The 27,377-nt window shown below is 41.3% G+C and overlaps 1 protein-coding gene across 1 annotated transcript; it reads right to left on the reverse strand.

Moving 5' to 3' along the window:
- Positions 1 to 667: 667 nt before the first annotated feature.
- Positions 668 to 14,811, reverse strand: ALKAL2 (ALK and LTK ligand 2). The gene is made up of 6 exons (XM_054194537.1): positions 14,721 to 14,811; positions 13,561 to 13,886; positions 11,030 to 11,083; positions 10,837 to 10,917; positions 8,462 to 8,528; positions 668 to 962 (listed from the first exon to the last, which is right to left on the reverse strand). The coding sequence occupies exons 2-5, from the start codon at positions 13,817 to 13,819 to the stop codon at positions 8,464 to 8,466; spliced, it is 459 nt and encodes a 152-aa protein (XP_054050512.1). The 5' UTR covers positions 13,820 to 13,886; positions 14,721 to 14,811; the 3' UTR covers positions 668 to 962; positions 8,462 to 8,463.
- Between the last annotated feature and the right edge of the window lie 12,566 nt (positions 14,812 to 27,377).

Raw genomic sequence — 27,377 nt, forward strand, 5'->3', positions numbered from 1 at the left:
AGAAACAACCGTTTGTCATAAAAAAGATTCAAATTTATAACGCTTTAGAGAATTGGAGCAGCCTTGTGGTCGGGGCAGTTTGTAGGATTGGAACACACAGATCTGTCCGTCCTCACAAATCCATAGAGCGTCCAAATTCCTGGATTTTTCTCAGGTGGGTGTAGCTTGCTTACTCCAGTGAACTCTTATTTTGGAAAGAGGTTTGAGTGTGCATAAATGATAGTAGCTACCGGGAGATATCTTGTTTATCTGGATTCAGTGAACAGAAAGCAAACTGAGAACAACTTAATACCAAACACTTTATTACTTACGCTTGTTATTTACAGTATTTACATATTGCACGTTCGCTGGAATGTTTTATACATTTATTATATAAAGTAAATTAATGGCAGCTTGTGTTTGTGTACAAAATCCATGCTCCACTGTCCCAAAAAATATGTCTACTTGGAATTACGTTCCTGTTTGTCATGCAATTTGTACTCCTAGGGTACAATGTGACCCCAATGCAAGTCTGTTTTAACCAAACTTTTAAAAAATTGCATAAGCGTGAAGGATATCAAGTGACCACAACTACTGTGGAGCAGATCTTTAGTAGTTCTAGATATACAAACAAACATTCCTTAAAACTGTAGAATTAAGCAATAGAACATCAATTCTCTTGGTGAAATATTTGTGTTTACATAATTTTTGGCAGCATTACACATCAGTTGTAAAGTGTGTTTTTAAGTATGGAGCATTAAGTACTACTGGCAGTTATGCTACTGTAAAGAATGTCAATCTGCAAACTGTTGACAACATACAAAACGCATGTTAAAAGAATTATGGGAAGTAATCTGTTAATCTGCAAAAATAAATCTCTTGTTCACAATGGAATATGTTATAAAGGTACTAAGTTCTATTTCCCTGTTGGTTTCCAAGGCACTTCTCTTGGTTCTTGGTGTTTCTTTTCATGGTAATAACATCTGGTGGATTAAAAGAAAGAAGAAAATTGCCTTTCATCATTTTTATACTCACGTACACGTGTTCAAGAATGTATTTGTCATATTGAAAATAGTAAATAAAACTGGAGAATTCAGTGGTAACTTTGGAAAGATCTAATAGTGCATTTCCGAGTTAGCTCAGTTTAGTTCATGTTCATATCAGCCTGACTGCTAAATTACTGTTTTGTTTGTTAATCAAGGCTGAAATTTTGGAAAGTGTCCCTTTTTGTGCTGGTTCCTGTTAGGCAGAGAAATTTGGAAAATACAGTTCTACCTATTCAAAATGTGCTCACAGTTACATTTAGCCTGTTCCCTTGGGTGCAGCTGTGAAGTCAAAAAGTGAGTGAACCTCAAGGACAGTATTAACAGATTGCGAAATTCTGTCTTCATGTCTTGGTGTCAGGAAGGTGTTGATACAATGTCCAGTAACATAAATCTGTCAAGGTAGGGTTCAAAGGATCTAGGAAGGATTTGATGTTTCATTGGGCACATTTGTGAAGAAATTTGAACTCGTATAAACAAGAAACAAATAGAAGTAACTTTCTGAGATCCGGTCATATAAATATAGCCCCGGGGATGTGCAAACGCTGAGGCAACACAAACTGACTAGGAACTGCAGTGGTTCAACTTGCTACCCGTTCTAGTAACTCTTCCCAGAATAGTTTCTTGGAATGAAATCAAAACCATTTCTATGACACTGGTGTCAAAAACACCGATACAAAACTGTAAGTTTCCACATTGCTTATGTAAGTATATTGCCTGCACTCTAGATACGTTAATTCAAAGGTTGAACAGTGAAGGTTTCCACAACCCTTTAAGCCTTCTGGGAAAATGTAATGTAACCATCTCTGTGCATACGTATCTAGAAATCCATCCTCTCTCCAGTAACTTCTGAGTTCGTTTTCTGCAACCACATTTTCTAGACAGGTCACCTGTCTAGCATTGAATGCTGCAAGTCTGTCTGCCCAGTTTCATATGTTTCTAAGACAACCTGTTAATGCCCTTATTTTGAAGTAAAAAATGCACTATGTCTTATTAGTCAATAGGAACTGCACGGGTGAAAAACTGCTTTTACATGAACAGATGCATAAGAAGCTTGTGTTTCTCAGACACCAAAAGTCCACGTGGGAGATAAAAAACAGTAGTTCTCTGATACTAGATTTCTTCTGATGTCATTTTTCACAGTTAAAACTTTTCGTATTGTCTGTCTGAACAAATTTAACTGTCTTCCCCACGAGCAATGGGAATACTCTGATATTTTGAGGTTCTCTGCATTTTCTACTGCTTAAGTATAATTTGTAATGGGATCATTTGAATGCAAAGTCAGTCAGACTCGACATAATCCATTGGAAATCAAGCTATCGGTGCATACAGAAATACTTGTTAGTAGTATTTAAACGTATTTAGTTTTGCTATTTTTTTAAAGCTATTAGGAAATGTAATAATGTTACAGAAAAGCTTAATGTAATTTAGTTTTTTTTCTGGCTTTGCAGATAGGACAAATACTTTTTAATTTTTTTTTTTAAATAGCCTTCCTTAGAGGGGAAACTGACGTAAATTTTCCTTATCTTGCATTTTCATCTAGCTTATTTTCTGTATGTGTGCCCATACTGTACCCTATTTAAGCTGTGATGTTTAAAAACATATTAACGTGCCTTTGGTTTGATCAGTGTGTGGTACAACTGACAAGTTAAACACTGAGAATTTAATAAATAGTTTTTTCATTACTAATACTAATGGGAATATGCAGCTCACTGAGGGTGAAAAACTGGAAGTGGATAGGATGCTCATTTGTCTTTTGTATGGTTATCTGATCAAAAGCTATGGGTCTTACATTCCCAGTGCTCAGCTAAACTGTTTTCAGAAACCTTTGAAAAGGCCTGAGATTTTTAGCACCGGTCAATCTGTTGTACTTTCTTTATTTCACATAGTCTACATCATATGCATCAGTCCAGGAAAATTAGACTAGAATTTAGCTGAGGATGGCAGGTAGTCTTAGTGGAGATACTGAATACTATTTGACTACAGTTTGTTGAGAACATAGGTAGCTGTACAACTTCTTTCTCCACTTTCATTCGATTCTTAGTTCTCCTTTGCTAATGCAAAGGAAAAAAAAAAAAAAAAGACTAAAACAGAAGAGAAATCCAATCAGCAATACTTGAACTGAACTCGTGTGAACACCCAGGTGGAAGTCTGCTCTAATGTGAGTATCAGATCACAGAGACGCATGCATTGAAGATGATCAAGTTCTTAATGTTACACCTGGTGTTGGCCACAGAGACCCCACAGTAAGGCAAACTCTGAACTGCCTCTTAATAGAATTGGACTATGCCACAGTAGTAACCATGTACATTGGCTGCCTATTTAATTCAAAGTTCTGATAAATGTCTTAAATTAGTTACCTTGGGAGCTACTTCTTGTCACCAAGTAGAGGTGATTGAAAGTTGTATATGATGGATCAAGCTACAATTTCTAGGAAAAAAAGGGTCTGCCTTCACTGAATAATATGCAAAACCCACATCTTAATTCCACCTTCACTATGAAATTAAAGTGTCTGACGTTTCTTGAGTGCACTCAGTCTGAATAAGAAACTGTGCAAGTAAGAAAGCAATTAAGGGCTGTTGTTTCCATTGTTGCAAAACTTAAAAGCCCAATCATTATTCTGGTTTAAGAATAGTTTTAAATAGTGGATATATAATATGGTGTACAGGAATGGGGTATTTAGTGTGGTATTTCAGTTTTCTCTTCATGTATTTAAAGTTTCCAAGTTCATCTTGTATTTTCAGCTTTTTTAACATATATGACTAGTATGGTCAATACATCTTGAGGAGTTTACACAGATTTTTCTGACTTCCTAAGGAAATTCCAGTTATCAGTGTGCTTTAGCTTATTAGGAATTTTATAAAGAAACTTTGACCTTCTTAGGTATGTATTTTTATTCTTGCCCTATCATGTGCTTCAAGCAAGAAATCCTGTTTCTGTTGCTTTTCCTTTACATATTGTTAATTATATCTGCTTCTCTAGGAAACAAGCTACTGGTAGATTATTTTTAATACACTTATATTCTATAAGCATTTTCTGTGCTTAGCCTGAGATTCCTACTACTTGCACTTGTCTCTTATTTATTAGTATAAAACTGTTTGTGTCCTTCATTGGAAATAACTGTAGAAACTTAAAAATACATAAATACTTGTCAGTACAGTAATTAAGAGAATTCTTTAAAACAGAAGTCTGTAATCATGCAGTCCTTAGTCCTTGAACTACTCCTTGTGGTACAAGGAGGTTTGAAGCATACATTACGAGATCAGTGTTGGTCTCTAGCAAACACTTAAAGAGCAGGTAATGGGAAAGGGAGGGAACCAGCAGTAGCACCTGCAGTTTTCAAACAAAAGCAGTAAAATCTGTGTGACTGTAGCCAAAGTGATTGTAACAAACGCTGTCAAAGAGGCCGGATTTTCTTTTTCAGATTCATCACCGTCTGTCACAAGATCTGAATTGGGAACTTGAAGTAAAGACTTCAGGAATCTTGTTCCTGACATTCTTTACCTGCTACAGATACGGACAACGTAACGGTTGTTGGATGTATCTGCATGGAGTGGAGCAAAGCAAGCATGGAGTAGGGGGACTAGTGGGAAACTGGGAGAGAAACGAGGCTGAAGGACAGGACAAAAAGAACATCAGAGACAGGACTCTAGCATAGCTGTGTTGAACACAAGGAGGAGAAGGTGCTACAGAATAAAACTAGTCAGAGATGGTACTGGTGGCAACCAGGGAACATGGCCTGGGTTGCTGACTGGAGAAAAAAAAAGGAGTACTGAGTGATGGGGTAATATAAATATGCTGCTCTGGCATCGCTCCTGTGATCTCAACAAGTAAGAGGGCTATTACTGGGGCCCTGCGCTGCTTGTATCTGTGAGACAGGCAAAATGTGAGCATACACTAAAAAAAGAGAAGAGGGAGCCCAGTTACGTATGTGTAATAAAGTGTACATATGAGAAAAAGTGAATGAAGTCTCTATAAACACATTGTATCACGCACACACACCCCCCGGTTAGGTATATTCTGTGATGGTCATAGATGCCTAATTCCTGGTTTTGAATCTTATTCTCTTGTTTGTTCTTAACACAGTTTCAATGTCTTGTGTGCTTTAAAGCTCTGATAGTCCAAAATGCATTTTAAGTACAAATAAAGACAAAATCTATCCCTTTTTTTTTTTTCTTTCTCCCCAAATTGATCTCTAAACATAGACGGATGCCCATGGATCTGAAAAATGCAACAAAACCATTAGTTTGCCAAAGTATCAAAGAGCAAAAATTCAGCTATAGCCCAGCCCACTCACAAGCCTCCAGTGAAAAAAAATCAGCTACCAACCAAAACAGAAAATATGATTTGTTGGGGAAAATAAAAGTATATGTGTCAATAATTAAGAATGTGTTATTTTACTAGTTTATAATATGAGTGTAAAAAGATTTTTTTAAAATGTATTTTTCATTACAGTTAATATAAATGGTCAAATTCTGCTTGTGAATTTAGACCTTTGCAGAGTAGTATCACATAAGAAATTTTTGTTATCCAATATTCAGGAGTTAGTCTGAGCTTCAGAATGGATACTAATAGCCTTATGGCAGAAACCAGGAATGTTTACCTATTGCCTAAATAAACTCTTGGTACACTAGAGAGCCATCTGAAGTAAGAAATGGCTTTGAATTCTTGTTTTGCTATGTGTAAGTGGTACTATGTTCAAAACTTTACAACTTCTTGAAAACACCTTGTACCAATGATAACTATACACTGTGGAGAAAAAGGATGATTTGATAAGTGGAAAAATACAAAAAGAACCCATTTTTCTCCGGCGCAGTTCATAAAATGATGAAAACAAATAAAGCCTGTTCTATGAAAGGGGATGTCTTACCCACCCAAATTAAGCTGATGCAGTGGGGAAGCTTTGAGGAGGAAGGATGCTTTATGGAGACACCTGTGGATCTCAAGGCATATATGGTAGAGAATAGTCTACTGTTCTATTAGTGGAGGCTTTTTAAGAGTGCTGATAATGATTTGTATCTGTGTGGAAAATAATGGAAGTTGAGGCTTGTTACTCACGTTGAAGCACGCCTCCCAGTTGAGCAAAGGAGTTGTTTGGCAAAATGAGATGGACTTTTTTAAAATAGACTCCCAGCTTGAGATGTGAACTACATAAGTTACTGTTCCTTCATATGATGAGTTTGTGTTTATGTGACTGGGTGTAAAGATACAGAAAAAACTTTCTAAGGAAAGGGAGAAAAGAATTCTGTACTATGATGCATCTGCTTATTAGTATTGGTAATAACATTATTCATCTATGAATATCATCTAATAGCTAATTTGTTCCTTGCTTTCTGGATTTTGTAATTGGCAGGTTGAATCCTTGGCATTTCTCCTAGTTAGATCAAAAGATTTACCTATTTACTTTTATTTACCCTAATACTATATGCAATTGTTTCCATGATTCCCATGGCTGCATGTTTCAAATTAAGACAGCAAGAAATGTAATAGTTATTGGGCATTAGAAACATTCTGTTTTGAAGCTGGGCTAGTTTAGGTTTATTTTAGGAAGTCAGATGGAAAATACTTAAGAAATGTTGAGGAATTTAGCATAAAGTCAGGCTGCTGAATTATATCTAATGATTTAATATATTACTTCTGCCCTTGCTATTAGAAAAGTCTTTTCTAATGTCTAGCTGGAATCCTCTCTTCTTGCAAAGTTAAACAAATTATGTCTTATTTATCTACACTGGATAGAGAGAATGGCTTGTAGCCACTTTTTTTGGCTAGCATTGAATAGCTCTATCATGGTTTTGTGCAGTTGTCTTTTCTTTAGATTAAATAATCCCAATTCCTTTCAGCTGTTCTCATAAAATGAGTTTTCTAGGTCTCTGGTCATCCATGTTGCTCTTCTTTGGACTCTTAAAAGAAGCACCGATATATCTTCGTGGTGTCCTTAATTAAATACAGTATTCCAGCAACAGTGATTATTTCAGGTGCTTTATAAACAATGTTTCTATTTATAAATTCCAGTATGGTTTTTGTCTATTTTCAAGTGTGACATGGTTGACATGCTCAGTTTCTGATCCACTACAGCCCCTATGTTTTCTACAGAACTATCTGACTAGTTATTCACAACTTGCCATATATTTCTGCAGTTGATTAGTCCTGCATGACTTCATAATTCTGCTCTTGCCTTAAAATTTTTTCCTATTTTTAGACTATTCAGCTGATTTTCCAAGATTGTTTTCAGTTTCAAGATTGTACTCTATCATGATTGCTTCTCCTACAGTCATCCATAAATATACTGTCCTCTAACACTCAAGTTATTAATGAAAATATTGAACAATACCATACCCAAAATGAAGCAGTGTGACTCTGATCAATACATTTTTCCAGTTTGATAGTGAAGAACTAATAACTTACTTGCTTGTTTTTTCCAGCCATTTTTACATTCATCTTGATCACATTTCCCTACCTTACTTGTGAGAACGCCATGCAAAATAGTGTCAATGCTTTCAAAAAATAAACTAAGATGCTTAATATTTATTGCTTTTTCTCACTGATTCTCTCCACAAGATGTGTATTTTATCACCGAGTTAAAATGTCTTGGTTTGACAGCATTTCTGACTAACAAATCCATATGGGTTATTATTTATCCCTTTGTCAGAGGTCACACTATTTGTCTCAGGTAAAGGCTGAGGACAGAATGTAAATTAGTCCTTTTGTATTCTCATGTTGTCAGTTTTCTAGAAATACAGATAGTTTGGAAGTACTTTTTTGGTTGGTTGGTTTGTTTTTTTGTTTTTATTTTGGTGCATGGTGAAATTCCCAAAGTATTTGTGGGAATTAGAGGTACATCTAGGCAAAAAGGGAGGGAATAAACCCATAGACATGAGAGGTGAACACAATGAAAATCCCAGGAAATCCCAGTAGTTTAAAGTTAGTTTATCAATGCTACTAATAATACGTTTTAATGGAATTGCTATAAAAGCACCTGCAACCTATCTGCATTTATAAAGCTTTCATGTGTGTAGCTATGTATATATTAACTCATACTAAAACGTACACCATAGATCCACAGCTGCACACATCAAAGGGCTGCTGCTGCCAATACAGGCGATTGTGTTCTGAGTCAACTCTTGAAAAATAAGCTACAGCTGTTGTCGGTTTTTTTCTACAACAAATTCACTATCTGCTAACTGTCTGCTTCTATGAATAATTCACAGCTGATGCAGATGGACTTTTATATAACGACTTCCAGTAGGGGGTACCCTTTATTTATCACCAATATTTGCCAGATTAAGCCAGTTACTTCAAGGGGAATAAGTACTCTGAAAGGGGAATACCTTAGTGAAAGGACAACTGCTACTACCCTCCCATGAATTTTCATGTACAAAACACAAAATCCACTGCTTTGCTATGCAGTAGAATGTCATTACCGCTATGAAAAAGCTTACCTTTATCCTTCCATGCACATTGGGCTTACTGCCAACCGAGTAAGAAGCCTGGCACATCTTTTATAGTCTGTCATGAAAAAAGAGCACAGATTACTAAAGCAACCACTTCTGCTTTTAAAAATCAAAATTGGTAACAGTGTGCAAATTATTGTCGTAACGAAGTTCAGTGAACGCCTTAGTTAGCAACAGAAATCAGCTCCTTAGACTTAGAAATGGAGCGTGTAAAAATTCTGTAACTGAGAGTCTCGCCTAATGGCATGTGTAACTCTATGCAACTGATTTCTGCATATGTGCTATCTAAACAAATGGCATGAATGTGCTGGGAGTGTATGTATGTGTGAAAAGTGTGTACATCTGTGTCTGTGCTTAAATGTGGGATCTAAACATGTGGCTGTAGTATTTCCATACTAGAGGAAGAATAAGTAGCGCTCATCCATCTTTGAAATGCAGCCCTCAGTGAGCAAGTCTATCAACTTCAGTAACGCAACTCCAATAAATTTTCTTCCTGGAAAAACTGTGAAATTAGACAAGTAACATCTCCTAGTCATAGGAATGTTAAGTCCAGCCTGAGTAGGTGACCACATCATACAAATTACTTCATAACTGTATCAAGTTTCATCTTAAAACTAGTAAAATTGTTTTTTCTACAGTGGTCCTATTGTTAGTAGTTCTTATTTTAGGTACCTTCTGCATTCATAATAAGGGTCAGAACCAATGCAAAACTACAAAATTAATCAAGATTTTAACATGGCAAACTGAAAGCAAATTTTGTGCAAGTTGGTTATGAACAGAGAGCAGAGCAAAATACTTTTTAGGTGCCAATGGTTTACAAAGTACTAGAAGGTATGCCAACTAAATGCTTTTGCACTGACTACCCCCATGTTGCAGCATCACAGATTCTTTTAATTTCTTCGTTGTTTGGCCTTTGAATTTCTACATAGAATGAACATTATTACCTGAAATCAGGGCATGAATTCTTCATGCTAGGCATGAAGAAATGAAGCGGGTTGTTTACCTCATTTTCCTAGAAGAAAGTTACTTTAAGGAGATGCTAGTCAGTCCAGTCCAGTGACTGATGTTGCTTTTCGTTAGGTGTTATTTCATTAATGAGAAACTACATCTAATGTTTCCTAGAGATGCAATGTTACAATCCCTAACTCACAGCATATATATGTTATAATTGCCATTCATACTAATTATCCTCCATTATCCAGACATTATGTTGGTGGGTATGTCACCTGTCAGGAGGAAAAGGCTAATGCAGACTGTAACACCAACTAGTTTTTAGCTTCACAGCTTGGAGTAGTCATTAGTGCTGAGTCAAATGATGTTGGTGGTGTGATCCTTATGAAAAAGGTAATTTGCTTGTTCAAAACAGACTAGTTACAAACAGCTTCCATCTCCGTCCACGTAAACGGAATGTGATCTGGTTAGCCATTATCTATAAATCCTTGTCTTTTGAAGGTATTCCTAATCTGAAGCCTTACAAATAGGGAAAAAGTCTGCAATTCTTACCAAATATGCCTTTAAAATATATTGGGCTGAAATATTTATTAATACTTGAAACTTGGAATCTGTAACTCTTGTTTCTATTCCCAGCTCTGCTACCGCCCCAACTGGTTGACCTCAGACAAGTAAAATAAAGTGTGCTTCCATTCTGAAACGGCTGAACTAAAATAGCATCTGCTTACTCAACAGGTCCACCTCAGTATGAATCTGGAGCGCATCTACTGACTGATAAGTGTCAATGTTTGATTTTATTTTTTCTTATTCTCTGTGCCGCTAAGACTGATGAGGTATCATAAGCTGAATTTTCTTACTTGTGTCCATTGGCATTTTTTTTTTTTTCACTAAGCCTTAGGAAGTTACACTTCAGTAATTCACTGAAGACAAGGGCTACAAAGATTCACTGTCAACACCACTGGTAGACTGGTAGCTGAACAGCCAAAATATGTTCTACATAAATAATCAATGAAAAGGAAACAGCCCCACCTGGATTTCTGATCCTACCTTGGATTTGCAGCACTAGAAATGAAACATGAGAGGTTCGTGAAAGGAGTCATGTGTCCCTATGAAAAGCAAACACCTTTGGTTTGGAACCAAAGAGGCATATACATCAGTACCTAAGGAAGCAGCGTTTACAGCCGTTCTACACAGGCTATTTGCAGTGAAAAGGTTGTGTTTTCATTTTCCTCGCTGTAATGCTGATGCTGATCTAGCAACGCTGTAAAACATACTTAGTACATTATAGAGCACTCCAAATTCTTCATTGCAAGGAACATATTCTAACATTGTACCACTACTGGTACCTCATAGAGCTACTAAATTTTAGAGTTTTCTGTAGTTTTATGCAAGTCTCTGGTTTTGGCACTTACATGCTGGGATGGTGCAGTCCCTTGTATTGTGATAAAGCCGATGAAAGTGTTTACTACATTTTGGGCTAAAGTAGAGTGGACCTGAAATATTAAAAAAAAAAAAAGTTATGAATCAGCGCAGCTCACAGGAAGAGCAGTGCAGCTTATGGTATGTATGTGAAATGGTGGATACCAATGCAAAATTAAAACATACCTGTTAAATGCTTTAAGAACTTGTCTTTCATCCTCAGATCTCTGGGAACTATTTCTGTTGGGCAGAAAAAAGAACAGTCATTCTGCGGCACTGGAGCTATGCTTGTCAAACATAGTATAAGGAAAACTCTGTCCAGCAAACATCACCACTACGTCCTGACAGATGCACAGAGATCAAAAGTCCTTTGCATACAGTAGGCCAAATTGCAAGCATTTGTTTTACATAAGAAGCCACTGCAGAATGCACTGTGAAACACACTGTGGTGATGAAACAAGTAATGTCTCTTAGGTGTGCAGTCATTAATGATGATGACAATTAACTAAGAGTCAGATTTTAGCTCTCTATAAATTACATTATCAAGTTCACCTAGATTTAAATTCTTCCAGAAATTTTAGTTCATGGTTGCTCAGAAATGGCATATTCCGCTAACGGTAAAGACCCAAAGACATATTCAAGTTTGGGTTTGTGTCTTCTAATTCTCTTATGCAAATGTATCCACTCTTTTGTCACAGATATGTTTGTACAAGCACTGTCCTGCTGTAATCGTGAAACTGGATTGATCGCCTTACAGGAATCTTTCCCCCCCCACACCCCAGCAGTAAATAAAATTCACAGGAAATGATCCCAAGCAAATTGCTCTCTTCTGGCTCCCTGTGTTTGTGGTTTACCGCCTTGCGTTTTGTGTTCAGCAGATGGCAAAATGAAACTGGTTTACTGAAATCCATTTCAGCCCTAACCCTTGCTTGTGTCTTTCTGATTTACAGCTATCTTTGATTGCTTTCCGTTACGAACTCTATGCTGATAGCTTAGTGCTGATTGTGTATGATACACTACATGGTGCTTTATTTATTTGACCATAAATGCCTGAGCAGCCTTTTTCATTCCCCTGGCACCTCTTATCAGATATAAAGCAAAGAGCATTTCCATCCAGATCTGATTCACTTGCGAGGTTAGACACTTCTCGAAAGTCATTCTTCATTTACTTCTAACTTTAGTCAGTGTAAGTAAAATTGACCTTATCATATTTGACCTAATTATGTCATGAAGAGCATTAAAAACACACATGCTTCACTCAGAAATTTCCCGTGGGACAAGCTCACTGGGAAAGTGATGCCAAAACTGAGATGAAAGACTCTAAGCAGTAGTTCCTTTTCAGAGTTGCTGGGAATAACTCCATTATAATAACAGAATGAAAAATCCTGCTTAGGAGCCAATGACACCACAACCAACTAATCTGCTCTGAAGTAGGTTTCTTATTTACATAGATAACTGTTCAGCACAAATCAGATGTTTTGCACCAATATGCTGATGTAGGGTGGCCAACAACTGTGCCCATGTTCCACATGGAGATTTAGAGTTGTGCAGATCAGGGTTCCCTGCTTAGTCTGCCCTCCTTAACTTTTCACCATTTATAAAACAAAATGTTCTCACTATGCTGATCTTAAGTGGAACAAAATTGTCTTCCTTTGTATATTCATTAATCACCCAGATGGAGAAGTAACATTTTCATGACAACCACCAACAAACGCAAATCATGAGGATATTTGAATATGAATGAGAATGAAGAAAAGGTACAATGAAGCTTTATGAGATCAATAAAGGCAAAATAAATAGCATACTAGCAAAAGGAAAGGCAGTTTGGAAAAAGGTGAGTGTAGACATCTGCTGGAAAATATTCAGAAAGTCACTTTCAGTAGGAGGGGTAAAATGAGCAGTAGTAACGCCGTAGGGGGTTGGGAGTGACAGTGAACGGCAAATTAGACACAGCAGCAGGAGAAGCTAAATCAACTTTCAACTGGACGCACAGAAACTGAGCGGTATCTATCCATCACTGGGTGACTCGGTACAACTGCTTCCACGCTGCTCTGGGCAACCCTGCACCTCTGGCAAACCAACCTGGGCTTTCACTGGAGGTCACAGAAGAGACATTAAAATAAGCAGAAGGAGGATGGCAGAGGTTGTCCCAAAGTAATCATAGCTTCTATAGTGACAGGGGAGTACTCTGTTTCAGGTCCCCGGTATTTCAGAGGTGCTACCTCTGGAGTACAAAAGGGATTAACTAAAGTTTAATGAAGCCGAGCTGCAGGAAAGACTTCTAGAGGTGAGATCTATACGGACATACTGAAGTCCTGCAGGGGAATTCTTGCTAGGGTCATTTCCAAGCAGCAGTTAAACCAAGCACATTTTAGAAAGTGGTAAACTTCCAGGAAAAAAAGCATTTTCATCCCTCATTTCTTTGATTTCAGCCTATTTCAGTCTTTTCCCTTATTAATAGGTTTTGTTCAAAGCCAACACAAAGGAAGTCAGACTTCCAGTTGAGCACATTATCCAGAGAGAAAGACTCTGAGATGTGAATGAAGTTTTTCTATTCCAAATTTGCCCTCCGTGTCAGTTTCTGATACCAAAGAGAATCTGCAGGTATTTTGAGTGGTGAATTCTTGATATAAAATTAGTAACCTGATGTGATGTTTGATTCACCAAGGCACCCTACAGAAAAGAAAAGATCTCCTAAGCCATGGACTGTGACTTACCAACTCTCTGCTCATCCTGGTATCCTCCGTAGTCAGCCACTTCCCTTCGATCTAAGTTATAGTCGTGCTTGGAGAAGTACTGCACCCCACTGTCCTTCTCCAGGTGGTATCTCTTCAGTTCCTGAATGATCTCCATGATCAGATTTAAGAGACTTTGCCTGTCCTTCAAATCAGCGGAGTCAGTTTTCTCTTTGCAATATCCTGCCGAGAGCATTAAGAGCACCAGCCCCAGCAGCCCAGGAGACCTCAGTCCACTCATTGCAGTCTGACCTGAAGGGCGCACGAGCAGATGGAAAGGAAGGATCCGCTGCTGTGGGAGTATTTCACTGGAAGAGAAAAACGGGGGTGGGTCGGAGGTGGGGAGACTCGCGGGGGTGAAATCGGGAGGAACATCACAGGAGGGATGCGCGGAGACCGCTTCGCAGCTTACACAACGCGGGGGGGGGAGCCCGGCCCGCTCCGGCGGCCCCGCCGCCGGGCTGCGGGGGGTGATCGCCGCCGGGGGAGCCCCGCTGCGCCCCGCTCAGCCGCCGCGCCCGTCCCCGGCGGAACCCCCTCGCCCCGCGCGCTGGCGGAGCAGACCCTCGCTCGCCACGGGCCAGCGGCGCGTACCGCCCCGCCTCGCCTCGCCCCGCCCCGGCCGCGGAGCGCGGCGGAGGAGCGGAGCGGGGGCCAGGGGCGACAACTTTCCCCGAAGTTTTTTTTTGCCGGAGGACCGCGGCGGCTGCGCACCGGGCGAGCTCCCCCCACACTCCTCCGCCGCGCTGCAGGGGTGCGGGCAGGAGCGGGGGTACGGGCGGTGTGCGGCTCGGGGGGCAGCCGTCCGGGGGCAGGGCACGGCAACGGCAGCCTGTCCCTTCGTCTCTGCCCTTCTTCCCTCCCAGCTGGGGAAAGGGGCGCGGGCGGCCAGGGCCACCTCCGCAGGGAGCGGCGGGGGACGCTGCCTCATCCCCGGAGCCGCTCGCCTTCGGACGGCTGAGTGCGCCCCTCCACGGGCTGCCGGGGGCGGCCGCCCCACGGACGGGGCTTCCCGTGGCGGCTCTCCCCCGTCAACTTTGGCGGGCTGTCACCGTCGTGGCCCCGACTGAGCGAGGGGTGGGGGCGTGGGGAGGGAGACGGGGGAGGAAGGAGGGTTGCCGGCCCTTGCCGGCCGCTTTTACCTGTCTCTCCGTCCCAGCAGCCGAGGTGTCTTCCCCCCCCGGGAGCCGCTCCCCGTCTCTCCCCGGACGGCAGCAGCCCGCGAGCGGTGGGGAGTCCAAGTTTTCCCGGCTGGCCCTCCCGCCCCCCTCCCGTCCCTGCGCTCCCGCCGTATCCACAAACTACTCCATCGCCGCCAGCCCCAGCGCAGCCGCTTATATAGGCTATAGGATGGACATGAGACGGCAGATAGTATCGACTTGGAAGTGGGTGGAAAACAATAAAAGTCCACTTGGCAACCTCGGGAGCGTCGCTGCTTGCACAAGCCCCCCCCTTCCCGCCCTCCCTCCCGCCCCGGTCGCCCCCCCCCTCCCGTCCCTCCCCCTCGCTCGGCTCTCCCGGGTAGGGCTCAGTCACTCCTTAGCCTCTCTGCGACGTAAGGAGACGGTCCCAAGTGTGTATGTGTGTGGAGTGGGAGGGGGCGGCGGCGGGAAGATGGGGGGGACGGGGGGGGGGGGGACGGGGGGACGGTACGCGCCTCGCCTGAGCCTTTAATTAGAAACGCGCTGAGGAGCCTCTGAAATATTCATGGCCTTGGCGCGGCTCCCCGTCAGGCGGGTCCCCGGCCCCGCGGCCGCAGCCGCCGCGCTCCCCGCCGCCCCCCGCAGGGGGCCCGGCTGCCGGGGGCGGGCGGGGAAGCCGCCTGTGTACCGGGAACTCCGTGCCCAGCTGCGGCGGGGAAGGGGAGGTGTTGGGGCGGGGGCGAGCAGCCGGGGAAGAGGAAGGCTATTTTCTGCTCCCGCCCGACCGGGAAGCCGGCGGAGAGAGGTGGCTGGAGCGGGGTCTGGGTGGAAGAGGCGGGCGTGTCGCCTTTCTCGCCGGTTCTTGGCAAGGGTAGTCCCGGGGGGGTGGGGCCGAGGCGGCTTCCTGGGCTCTCGGCGCGGCGCTGCCTGGAAGGGCTGCCAGCGGGGCCGGGTGGGGTGAGGAGGCGGAGGAGGGGGGCGAAGGCAGCGCCACCGGCTCCCTCAGAAGAGGTGACAGCCCGAGCGATGGGGAGGTGCTGGCGAGGGGCGGCGGAGGGCGAGGGGGGACGACAGCCGCCTTGTGCTTCCCTGGGAAAGCGAGACCCCTCCGGCGAGAGCCACCCCTTCCCACACACGTCCCTCCCCAAAACAACCTCTTCTCAGCCCAAACTCCCCGCTGCGCTCCCCGCCGAGCCCCTTGGAACGCGCGGGGCGGCGAGAGTGTGTGTGTGTGTGTATGTGAGAAACACGATCCGGCTGAACTTTCCTGTTTACTTTGACTGTGTGGATAAACCTCTCCCCTTGGCAGCCGCGGCGGGCAGAGGCGGCCCTGGATGGGATCGTCTGCCGGCCGACCTTCCCCAGCCCCCCGAACGGCGACGGGGTGGGAGCGTGAGGCGCTGGCGGGGTGGGAGACAACGGCAGCCGCCCCCGCGGGACGCGGCCGGTGGCGGCGGGCAGGGACGCCCGCCCAGCGCGGACAGGTAGCGGTTGCGTCGCCGGCAGCGGCGACAGCGGCCCCCGGCGGCCGCTGCCCGGCCTGGGCCCGGCGCTGCCCAGCCGCCCGCCGCCAGGCGGCGCTGAGGGGCGCGGCCGTTGGGGCTGTTAGCGGCCGTTAACGGTCGCCCCCGCCGCCCCTCAAGAGGAGCGGCCGGGCCGGGGCAGCCATGCGGGCAGGGCTGATGCCAGCTGTCAGCCAGAATGCGGGAAAAAAAGGGTGATTTCTGTTTCGCAGCGCTCCCTGTACCTTGCTTATGGTATGCACTTGTATTCCCTCAGTACTACTTTGTTATTTTTACCTATATTACCGGATTTATCTTTCCTTTGAAAACAACATGCATATATGTCTATTGCTACAAAAATCTTAGCCCACGCTGTCACCATGAAGTTACTAAAAAAAAAAAAGGGAAAAAATACACAACATGATGAAGAAAGACACCCAGAGGCAAGACTGAGCAAGAACGCTTTGTCAGGAGTCCAGAATCCTCCTTCCTCTTTGGCTTCATGGCTGGTTTCCAGTCACCTTAAGTCTCAGGGGAAAAAATAAATTGAACAAGCACTTCAACAGTGAGAAAGAATGGCCCTTTGCATGATATAACTTGGTATGGTGATATTTACTAGTTAGTCATACCAAATATTGACATGTCAGGGTCACCTAATGGGGACAGGGAAGATGGAAAATGAGCCAGGTAGTATAGAGCTTTGTGTTCTGTTTCTGTGATTATATTTCAAGTAGTCCTTCACCCAAAGTAATCTCTTTGGAAAAAGGTAGATAAAGCTGCGGAACTGAAGGAGGTGTTCAGGAAGTCAGCTAAACACCTGGATGGATTCTCCCCTAGCTCACAAGCACAATTTCTGCGTCATTTTTGGTCACCGTCCCGTGAGGAAGGAGCAGCTTGTGTTTTGAGTACATACCAGTTCAACTCGGGAACGTCAGGCTGTGTCTTTCCTAGTAAGTTAGATGTACCCAGACATGTCATGTCTGGCATGGAGACCAGCTATCATGGAACGATCTGCGAGTTGTTGAATAATATGGTTTATGTAGGTCTCTTCCTTTCGAAGAGACAGTGGACATTATCAAAAACTCTGCATTAATCCCTCTTATCAGGTAACTAACTCCACCGTGAGCCTGGGAATGGGATAGCTGGCATGGGCCAAAGACACACCAAGGACAACTTAACATCATAGACAATTTCTTTCTTATGCTCAGGAATATTCCCTTTACATTTACTAATATAGATCTAGACTCAAAGTACAATGGAGATATTAACTGAGATATGAGATGGATAAATGAACAGTGTGTTGCGTTTTTGTGCATGCAGAAAATGAGGCAAGGGTCTATTCTGATTTGTTTACATTGAGTTATACAAACATTTGTAATAGCTTTACTGGAGTTAATTGAAACTCACACAGATTTAGGATGATAATTTAGTATTCCAACAGGTTACCTTTTCTTAAGTACATTTTCTTAAGGCTCCATCTAAGCTAGCCACCTGGATGCTAACCACCTAAACGCTACCAAGCTACAATGCATATATATTGCTGAAACTGCCATCCCCAAGACTTCCACGCCTCAGTCTGACTCCTGAGGCTTCTAAAGTGAGTAGGTTCACTGTTTGCCATGACTGCTCACAGGTTCTTGGACTTCTTCCCTGCATACTGGGAAGTGCCTGACTCTTGTCAACACTAAGCAGCCAGGATGATGAAGAAAGCATTTTTCTGGGGTTTACAAGATGTTAGTTTTAATCCCTTCAGGCAGAGATGAAAGATGAACACACCTTCCCAGCCAGGACAAAAACCTGCTTGTTTTCCTTGAAAGAAGTCAGAGAGGGAGATATGAAACCCAGCCTCAAAAAGCAACATGAACCTGGGACTGCAGATCATAGAGGTAATGATATACAATGAGTATTTTGGCTTGTCCCGGAGGGGTAGATTTCATTTTAAAACACCTGGTGTGAATTTTTGGCTTATTTTTAGAGGATGTCAAGTTAGTGAACTTGAACAAGAATGTGCCCTTGTGGCCAAGAAGGCCAATGGTCTCCTGAGGTGCATTAAAAAGAGGATGGCCAGCAGGTTGAGGGAGGTCATCCTCCCCCTCCACTCTGCCCTGGTGAGGCCACACCTGGAGTACTGTGTCCAGTTCTGGGCTCCTCAGTTCAAGAAATACAAGGAACTACTGGGGAGAGTCCAGTGGAGGGCTACAAAGATGATCAAGGGAACGGAGCATCTCTCTTATGAAGAAAGGCTGAGAGACCTGGGTCTCTTTAGCTTGGAGAAGAGAAGACTGCGAGGGGATCTCATCAATGCTTATGAATACCTAAATGGCGGGTGTCAAGAGGATGGGGCCAGACTTTTCAGTGGTGCCCAGTGAAAGGACAAGGGGCAGTGGGCAGAAACTGGAACACAGGAAGTTCTGTCTGAACATAAGGAAAAACTTCTTTCCTTTGAGGGTGGCAGAGCACTGGAACAGGCTGCCCAGCGAGGTTGTGGAGTCTCCTTCTTTGGAGATATTCGAAACCCGCCTGGATGTGTTCCTGTCCAGCCTGCTCTACGTGAACCTGCTTTGGTAGGAGGGTTGGGCTAGATGATCTCCGAAGGTCTCTTCCAACCCCTACAATTCTGTAATTCTGTGATTCTGTAATCAAAATCTATGAATAGATCAATCTACAATGCTATTAAAAATGTCCTATCTTTAAAGTAAACATCATGATCCTCAGAATAAGCATACATGAAAGAGAATGCAGTATTTGGTTTATGGTTTTACCTGGTGTACTGTTCCATGTTCCCTTGGTGGTTATGAAAGAGAGGTACTACATTTAGGGTTTGGAACAAACGCCAGGCAGAATTTCTAGGTTGTTAAATAACACACATTAGTCACTGTTTTTACCAATTCCATTCTGTTATGCTATGCTAAGACAGTAAAGGAAAGATATCTTGACTTCTTTTACTTAAATGGTGTACATGAGAACAAGAAAATGTGTTCTCTTTGGTTCTGTCTTCTAAGACTGGTGAAATTTTCATGCTAAGAGCCCTACAGTTTCAAGCATGCTCTTGTTTCAGCTGATTATAACAGACATAAGGGTTCCTATCTATATTTAATAAAAGCAAGTGCAACATTTTCTGAAGTGATTGCAGAGCAGAGCTGATTGTCTAAACGAGGCTCATAACCAATACATGAACTGAGTGTATGCTTTGGAGAAAATTCCAATGGACGTTCTTAAGACTGGACTATGAAAATGCTTCTTATGTTGCTCTTTATTTACCTCAGAACCTCAAAATAATTATTTTAAAATATGTTTTCTCCTTAAACATCGCATCAACTTATAAAAATCTTAAAAAGTCAAGTTGCACTGTTGGTTTAAAAAGCAGACTTTTCGCACCTCACAGAAGAAAAGTGGTATTTAACCGTCAGGTTACACGTCAGTCCTGCTAGATATAAATATGATGGAATGAGATGGGGCTGGTAATTCTGTTCTGTTAATTGATTATCAGTTGGTTGACATGGCAACCGGACTTCCAAAATATTGACCACACACATGGCATCTACATGTATGATAATTACTTTTTAAATCTATATAGAAAAACATATACATCACATCACAGATGATACTTTCCAAAATATCTGCTCCAAGTTATGAAAATGCAGAATATGTTTTCAATATAATGTATTGTACATAAGTATAAAATAATATTTATGCACCTGGCTCAGTCATCTCTGTGAGCCTCCAACTCTCAGAGGCAATGCCCAATGACAGCTGCTGGGGAGAGTAAAGATGAGGCTTTAAGAAGTCCTGTAGCACTGAAATCAGCCAGAGAACATATATAACTAGAACAAAACTTCAACAGATGTTAGGGGTATTAAAGCCAAGTGAGCATTTTAAGGGCTTTCCCCACTTCCTACCTGATGCAAATGCCAATAGGATTAAAACCCCATCAATCATCACTGCAACCAAAATGGAAGAACTTTGATACAGTTCCCAAACGTTTTATCAGTATTACAGGCAGGGCCAGCTTGATGTTTGGTAGACAGTTTAAAAAAAAAAAAAACCCACAACAAAAACCCCAAACCAGATTTCTGGCTATAACTTTTCTCTGCCTGTAAATTCAAGGCTAAAGACAGCTCTGAGTTGGCCAACGGATCTATTATTGATCCAGTTCCACAATTATCTTCAACTTCGCAGTGCTGCACCAATGCAAAGCTCCTTGGAAATCCTATCGAACCAGGAGGAGGAAATGTCTTACGAGAACAGTCTCACTTTTTTAGGTGCCTTTCATAGCCTTCAAAGTATCCCCTGAAATCTCCAGAGACCACCCCTCTGAATTATTCCATATTTAGATTTTCAGAGATACTTTATTTTGCACAGTGAAGAGAAATGCCCCAGCGAAGCAAGTGAAACCTCTCTTGACTGTAGACTATTGTCCATGGGAGGACACTAACTTAGACCAGACCCCTAACTTCTAAGGAGCTAAGGGAGGGTGGGGGGTTAATCCCATTCACTTCTTTCACACCATAAACAGTTCTATAGTGACTGTGCAGCAGTGAGCCTGCTATATGTATGTTCAGTCTTGAGTCCTAGCTCTTCACTTAAGTTATATTGCTGCAGCTGCAGAAACTGCCTTTCCACATCAAATTAAGACTACGAGTAAAAGCCCTAGCTGATGCCTCATTAGCTGATAGAGCGCATTACATTTTCTGGCCTGCTCTGGTCTCTCTGTGCCAAAGGAAAGAGGATGGCTTCAGTGTACATAAGAACTCAGTAGTTTCAGCGGCAGAGTAGCTTCTGTTTCATTCCCAGCTCTGGTTCTTATCTTGAGGAGGCAAGTGGGTCACATGTGTTTTTTAGACCCATTGCTTATAAATGATAACATGTTATAATAGTATAGCCTAAATTTGAGAATGTTATCTCACAGTGCGTTTGCACCACTTCTTAAAAAATTTATGCTGAAAAACAAATGCAGTCTTAGGCAACATAAGGATATCCCATATGACTCACTATCAGCATCTGAATGCTAAGCACAAGCATCAAGAACTTTAAAAAGTAGAGGTACTTTTTCCTTCTGTGGGTCATCAGTAGGCAGGCGTGCTGCTTATTCAGTGAGCAGGTGAGCAAGCCCCGTGACTGACTATCTGGTGGACAGCTGGATGACTTTTTACAGATCAGATGTAGAGTAGGCCTGTTCGCAAGATCATGGTCTGGAGACTGCTTGTAGACAAGCATACTTTTTGGAAGATTGTGTGCCTGCAAACCAACCAGTGCTTCTCTTCTTCCAGAAACCAGCACTGCAGTGCCGACTGTACCTGGGCAGCCTCCTCATGACCAACTTCACAATGAAATGGACTGCCTTCCAGGGTAAAGGCAGAAAGTTGATTAAACAGCAGCAGAAGACTGTTCTTTATAGATTCAGGATTTCAGCTCCTAGGCTTTGTTCATTCTGCCCTTGAAGTGATATAAAGAAATCATCCACTATCCCAGGGTTGTGAATGTTGTCTCTTCTTGTGTGGAAGTCTGCTGTCCTTTAGAGGAGAGAAAACATTCTGAGTCAGCCAAACTGCGGGAAATCCAGGACCTGGCATACACAGGCTACATCTGCAGGAGTAAATATAATGTGATCAAGACCATTGATAAAGTCTGTGGCACTTAAGCCAGCTGGCACAAGGTAGGCCATATCCATTCTGTCCATCCTTCTTACTGCCTGTGAGAGGACAGCCTTATGCAAACTACTCATTAGGAACGCTTCCTGGGCTGCCCAGCTTCCCAACAGTACCCGGGAATCGATCGGGAGAGTTGTCACAGACTAACCGTGTGCCAGGGACTGCTCTAACAATTTAATAGTATTGATGGCTGGGTTCCAGTGCCAGGAACCCTCCCTGGCAGTGTTCAGTGGGTCCCACCCATATTGCAAGGGATAGAGGCAGCTGCAAACCGGCCATCCCTTTGGGGTCTCAGTGGGTAGAACTGACAAGCTTTTTGGCATCATGGCCTAAATTGGAATAAAATAAGCATCGTAATCTGAGAGCTGCAGCAGCTTCAAAAAGCAGCTTCAAAACTTAAAAAAAAGTTCCATGTCTTTATGGTCAGGCACCTCCACTGGAGGCAGCAAAGAATCAATGTAAATTGGGCAGAATCACAGTGAAATAAACTTAGTTACAGAACAGAACAAAAAGGTGTTGATGTTTGTCATCTTTTTTTTCCCCTCATGTGCATTGTCTGCATAAATGCAAGATCTTTTAGATCTCGTATGGCAATGGACAAAAATTGTCAATATCTTTAGTTTTAGCTCAAAGGAAAAGAAAAGGTTAAAAAATAATTTTATATGACCTTTACAAGCTGGTCTTTCTCCTAAGACAGAAAATGACTTTGCCTCACATTACATTATTTTTAACAAGCTATAACATATTTACCGAATATTTTGCTACTGTGATTGCTCTCTTCAGCCTCTTTCCTTACCTGATTTTCCTCCCCAGATTACTAGTCTATTTTTTAATGGAGAAATTTTCACACATAACAGAATAATACTCTTTTGAGACCGGTGAATAAATGAGGTGGTGATGATGATGATGATTATTATTATTATATCTTATTTTTCCCCACTTTTTTGTCTTACTCTAAGCTAGAATTTCAGGTTAGTCCAAGTTTGTCTCACAGAACTTTAATGCCAAATGGTTCTGAAACTGAAAACTGATATTCATTACAAAGTGGGGGTTTTTTACGTTTTTTTTTTAATGGGTTGTTTTATTGTTGGTGTCGAAGTGTCATATTCAAAAAATCACATTGTAAAAGTCTTTTCTACAATTTTCACTCTAACTTGTTTCTCTTTAGGAAACACAGCTAAATGAAAAAACCCAAACAGGTATAGCTGTGAGAAGACCTTATGTTGCCGAATTAGTACCTGTTTGTTGTCATAAAAGATAAAAATCTAATTGACAATTCACTATTTATGTTATTCATTTGGATTTTACATTGAGCTCAGCCTAGATAACAAGCAGTGCAATTGTTTTCACCTTTTCAGTTGGCATAGTAATCTGGGGAAGTCTTCAAGCATTTTTATAATGATTTAGCGGCAAATACCACAAGGGAAAGGTTTCTGTCTTAAATGTTACTTTGTATTAAAATATCCAACTTGGAGGTTATTTCTCTTGTGTGCAAATTTTGTAAAATGTTGTTCTGATATACCAAAGAATTTGTCTCTTTAATTAAGGGAATGCAGATGGACTTCTATCTCTGCCGTCAGGTACTGTGCATAGATATGGCTGTTTACTCCAAACTTCTTACTTATTTTGCAGTGCTAGTTTAGTGGAAATATCGCTTTGGTAGTTTCAGTTAAGTCAGAAATTGCAGTCAAAAGTTTCTGTTAGAGGCTGTCAGAGAGTGAGAATGTTCCCTGGGCAGCGTTGCCCAATGCAGCTGTGACGTTTGCAGTTATTTTATTTGAAAACACAGGATTCAGAGCTATTTGTCTCCCTTTCTTTGTCCATTCCTCACTTGTTAGAGGAGCAAGAGGACAATACTCAAAGGAAAAGCATTCTGACTGTAGTAACAGTGATTAAGAGCCAGATGAAATCTGGAACTTCCATTCTCTGTAGAAGTCTAACATTTCAGAGCATCTTTCTTTTGATTTAAGATGATCTCACAAACAAATAAAAAACCTTGAAAAATATTGTTGGTGGAAAGTAAATATTAAAAGAATTTCAGGAAATCACAGAATATCCTATGATTTTTCCAAAATTACGTGGTGCACCCAGCTAATTTAGAAGTGGGAGCACTCTTGGGAGTTACCCAGAATTAGGACTAGCGCAGGGAGCATGTGGAACAGGATGTCTAACAAATCAAGTCTTGAAGGGCCTTCCAGCGTCTTTAAAGCTTGGATCTAACTAAATTTCCCAAGGCTACTATGTTCTTGGCTCCATGATGTCCTGTGGCTCCTGACTGTGCCAAGAAACTTGATCTTGAGATTGGCTGTTCAGTCTGTTAAATCCCCAGTTGCCTGCCTCTGAAACAATCTGTTTGGTGCAGCCTACTAGGGAGCTGCGTTTGTGATTTGTCAGAGCTTGATAGAAAGTAAAATATTTCCCCAGAACTTTGTTTTTCATGTAGGAGTGCTTCTCTAATGAAATACTGCCATGTTTGAAAACATCTTACCCGCTTTCTCCATGTAATAGGAAGTTTGCAGTCTGAGAAACTGGGTGAAGGAATAGAAATTAAAGGAGCATGATCTATTTAGGTTTTTTCTTAGTAGAAAAATGCTGAATATTGCTGCTTTTTTTTTTTTTTTTCCCCTACAGAGAAGGTAAAAGTCAGTGTTGAATGAGAAAGTGCATGTGTAGGGAAGCAGTTACCTACCAAACAGCTAGGCATGAACAAACATCAGAAAAAAATCTGGGTTTTATGTTCATGGCAAAAATGAGTATTTTCATCTTATTGATCTTAATCTATATTCAAGGTAAGATGTCACTGACAGCAGAACAGTTATCTGTCAGCAGTGTATCCCAGGAGAATGGCAAATGGATCCAGCAGTTTTCTGTAGCATACTTCGGAAAAAAAATATTATTCCAGTATTGATCATATATGTGTCCAGGGCAAATGGATGCTCTGATTAGTTGCTCCAGGTGATGTGGAAAACAGGTATATTTTTGTTGCCATGAAAGGGAAATTGCATGGTTCTTTCTTATCTTACCCAAAGGAATAAATACAGAAGATCGAACTCAGGTGATATTTAACTCAGTAGAACCACATTAACCTTGGTCGTAGTTGTCTCAGATGAAATATCCATATACTTTATGTATCTAGAAAAGGTCTTAATGAAGCCAGCCCTAATTAACTGTTCAGACATCATTGGATTAATCATAGTTTAATAAAAGATAACAGAGATAAGTTATTGTGTTTACTTGCCTATTTTAACAAATTTTCATGTTATTCAAGGCAAGAACACCTGACTGCCAGTCTTTTTCCGGTTTATATTGGTATGTTTCTTTTGACACTTTCTACAGACCTTAAATTGTTTTTATGTTCTTTTTTTGTGGTCCTTCCACTTTTTTTTCCCAACATCCTTTTCTAAAAGGAAACACCAAGAGTCCATAGCATGCCAGTAACAGTCTCACCGATCCTGTATCTGGATTTACAGTTGTATATCTCTTGTTAGTAAACTCAGGTGTCAATTCATTCTGTCATTTTGCTACAGGATGGCATTGGGTTATTGTATTAGTAGCACATATTTAACTCCTTAACAATATGATATCTGTGTGGTTACTTTTGTCAACAAAAATCAACTGTCTAAAAATATCCATCACATCTTATTTGAAAAAAACCCTAATTTTTTTGTAAAATCTATGTTGACAGAGATTGACTAGAATCCTGTCTCTTAATTCTTTATTTATTGATTTTTAAACCTTTTTCTATTAATTTACCTCTGACTGGAATCAGACTAATCAATTATCATCCATATCACTCCATTTCCTCATCCTGCATGTGACAAAAAAAAATAAAAATCAGTGTTTTCAGTCTTCTACAATTTCATTGTCACTGTAATAAATAAATAAAATTAAAATCAGGAGGCCATATATTTCCTCAGCAAACAATTAAGTGTTACTGGAAACGTCTTATGCGCCTTTGATGTTGTCTAATATCTTTCTCAGTTACTAGTGAATTAAGAATCTTTCCTTTATTCCTGTGTGATCCATGTATCTTATCTGGCTTCCTTCTAAAGACAGAACAGGAGTATTAATTGAATAAGTGTTCCTTTTCTGCACTATTAATAATTTAACAATTCATGTCTAGTTAAAAGGCCCGTTTCATTGCTATGATTCATTTCTTTTTCAGTGCATTAGAATTCCTCACTCTCAGCTGTGCCGCAAATGGATTTTTTTCCCATTGTTAGCTTTCCTATAGTTTAGATGGTTTTAGCTACCTGTCATTGTGTTTCAATATTATTAACATGGGTTTTGTAAAGGAAAGTCATGCCTTACAAACCTATTGTGCTTTTTTGGAGGAATCGTCATGCATTAGGGAAAACTGGCTGGTACTGTCAACAAACTCTCTCAAAAGGCTCCTACATAAATAAAGCATCCACTGAATAAGAACCAAAATCATTATGTAGATAAATAATTGCCTAGAATACAGAAAATGGAGATTGGAGTAAGGAGCAAATTTTCGCAGTGCAAAAAGTTTATCAGCAGAGCTCTTCAGGGATCTATGCTAAGATTGGTAATTTCCAGCATATTAAAAAAATGAGGCATTCCTTGGAAAATGTGATAGTGTTTACTGATACCGAGTTATTCAGAAAATCCTGACCATGAAAAATCAGAAAAGAGCCTTATAAGACTGAGTGGTCACTGTAACAGTAGATGAAATTCAGTTAGATACATCCAATGGTAAGCAAAATAGATAGGGAAAATAATCTGAATTTTACACAGAAAGTAGATTCATCTCTGAGCTGATTACTATTCTTCTGGAATGATGTCTTAGAATTACAGTAGATAGTTCTGTTAAAAATGTCATCCTCGTGCTCTAAATCAAGGCAATATTAAGAACTGTTTAAAAAAGAACAGAGAACACAGTGAAAACCACTCCTTCCCTCTCCACGGAAGGGGATGATTTGTCTGCAGCTGTGTTCCCTCCTCCCTCCCCACTGCAGAAATACATACTAGTACTGGAGGAGGTTCTGAAAAGTTTAGCAAAGGTGATCAAGTACATGAAATAGCTTCTGACAGGGAACATCTAAATGGATTAGGACTCTCAACATGGAAATTATATGAGTGAAGGTGTATGTGGTAGAGGTCCATGAAATCAAAAGTGCTGTGGGTAGACTAGTAAATAGGGAATGATTGTGCCTTCCAATATAAGGTTTGGGGCCTTAGATTCAAAACAGATGATAGTGGTTCTTAACACAACGTGTGATTTATCTGCAAAACACCCTGACACAGGATGCTCCAAATGGTGAGAGTTTAAATGTATTCAGAAGCGACCAGAAAAAATTATGGAAAAAAACCCCTAAAATAAAAGACTACTAAATTTTAAAAAAATTACACTTCTGTCCTCTGAAGTTTTTGAATGAACTTCTGGGGATTCCAAAAGTAATCTTTTCTGGTAAAGTTATTGTTAAATGCATGCACTTCTATGCTATTCCCTATGCATCCTCTTGTCTGAGTCTGGATGCTGG

Source organism: Rissa tridactyla, chromosome 3, assembly GCF_028500815.1.
Source record: "Rissa tridactyla isolate bRisTri1 chromosome 3, bRisTri1.patW.cur.20221130, whole genome shotgun sequence".
Lineage (NCBI taxonomy): Eukaryota > Metazoa > Chordata > Aves > Charadriiformes > Laridae > Rissa > Rissa tridactyla.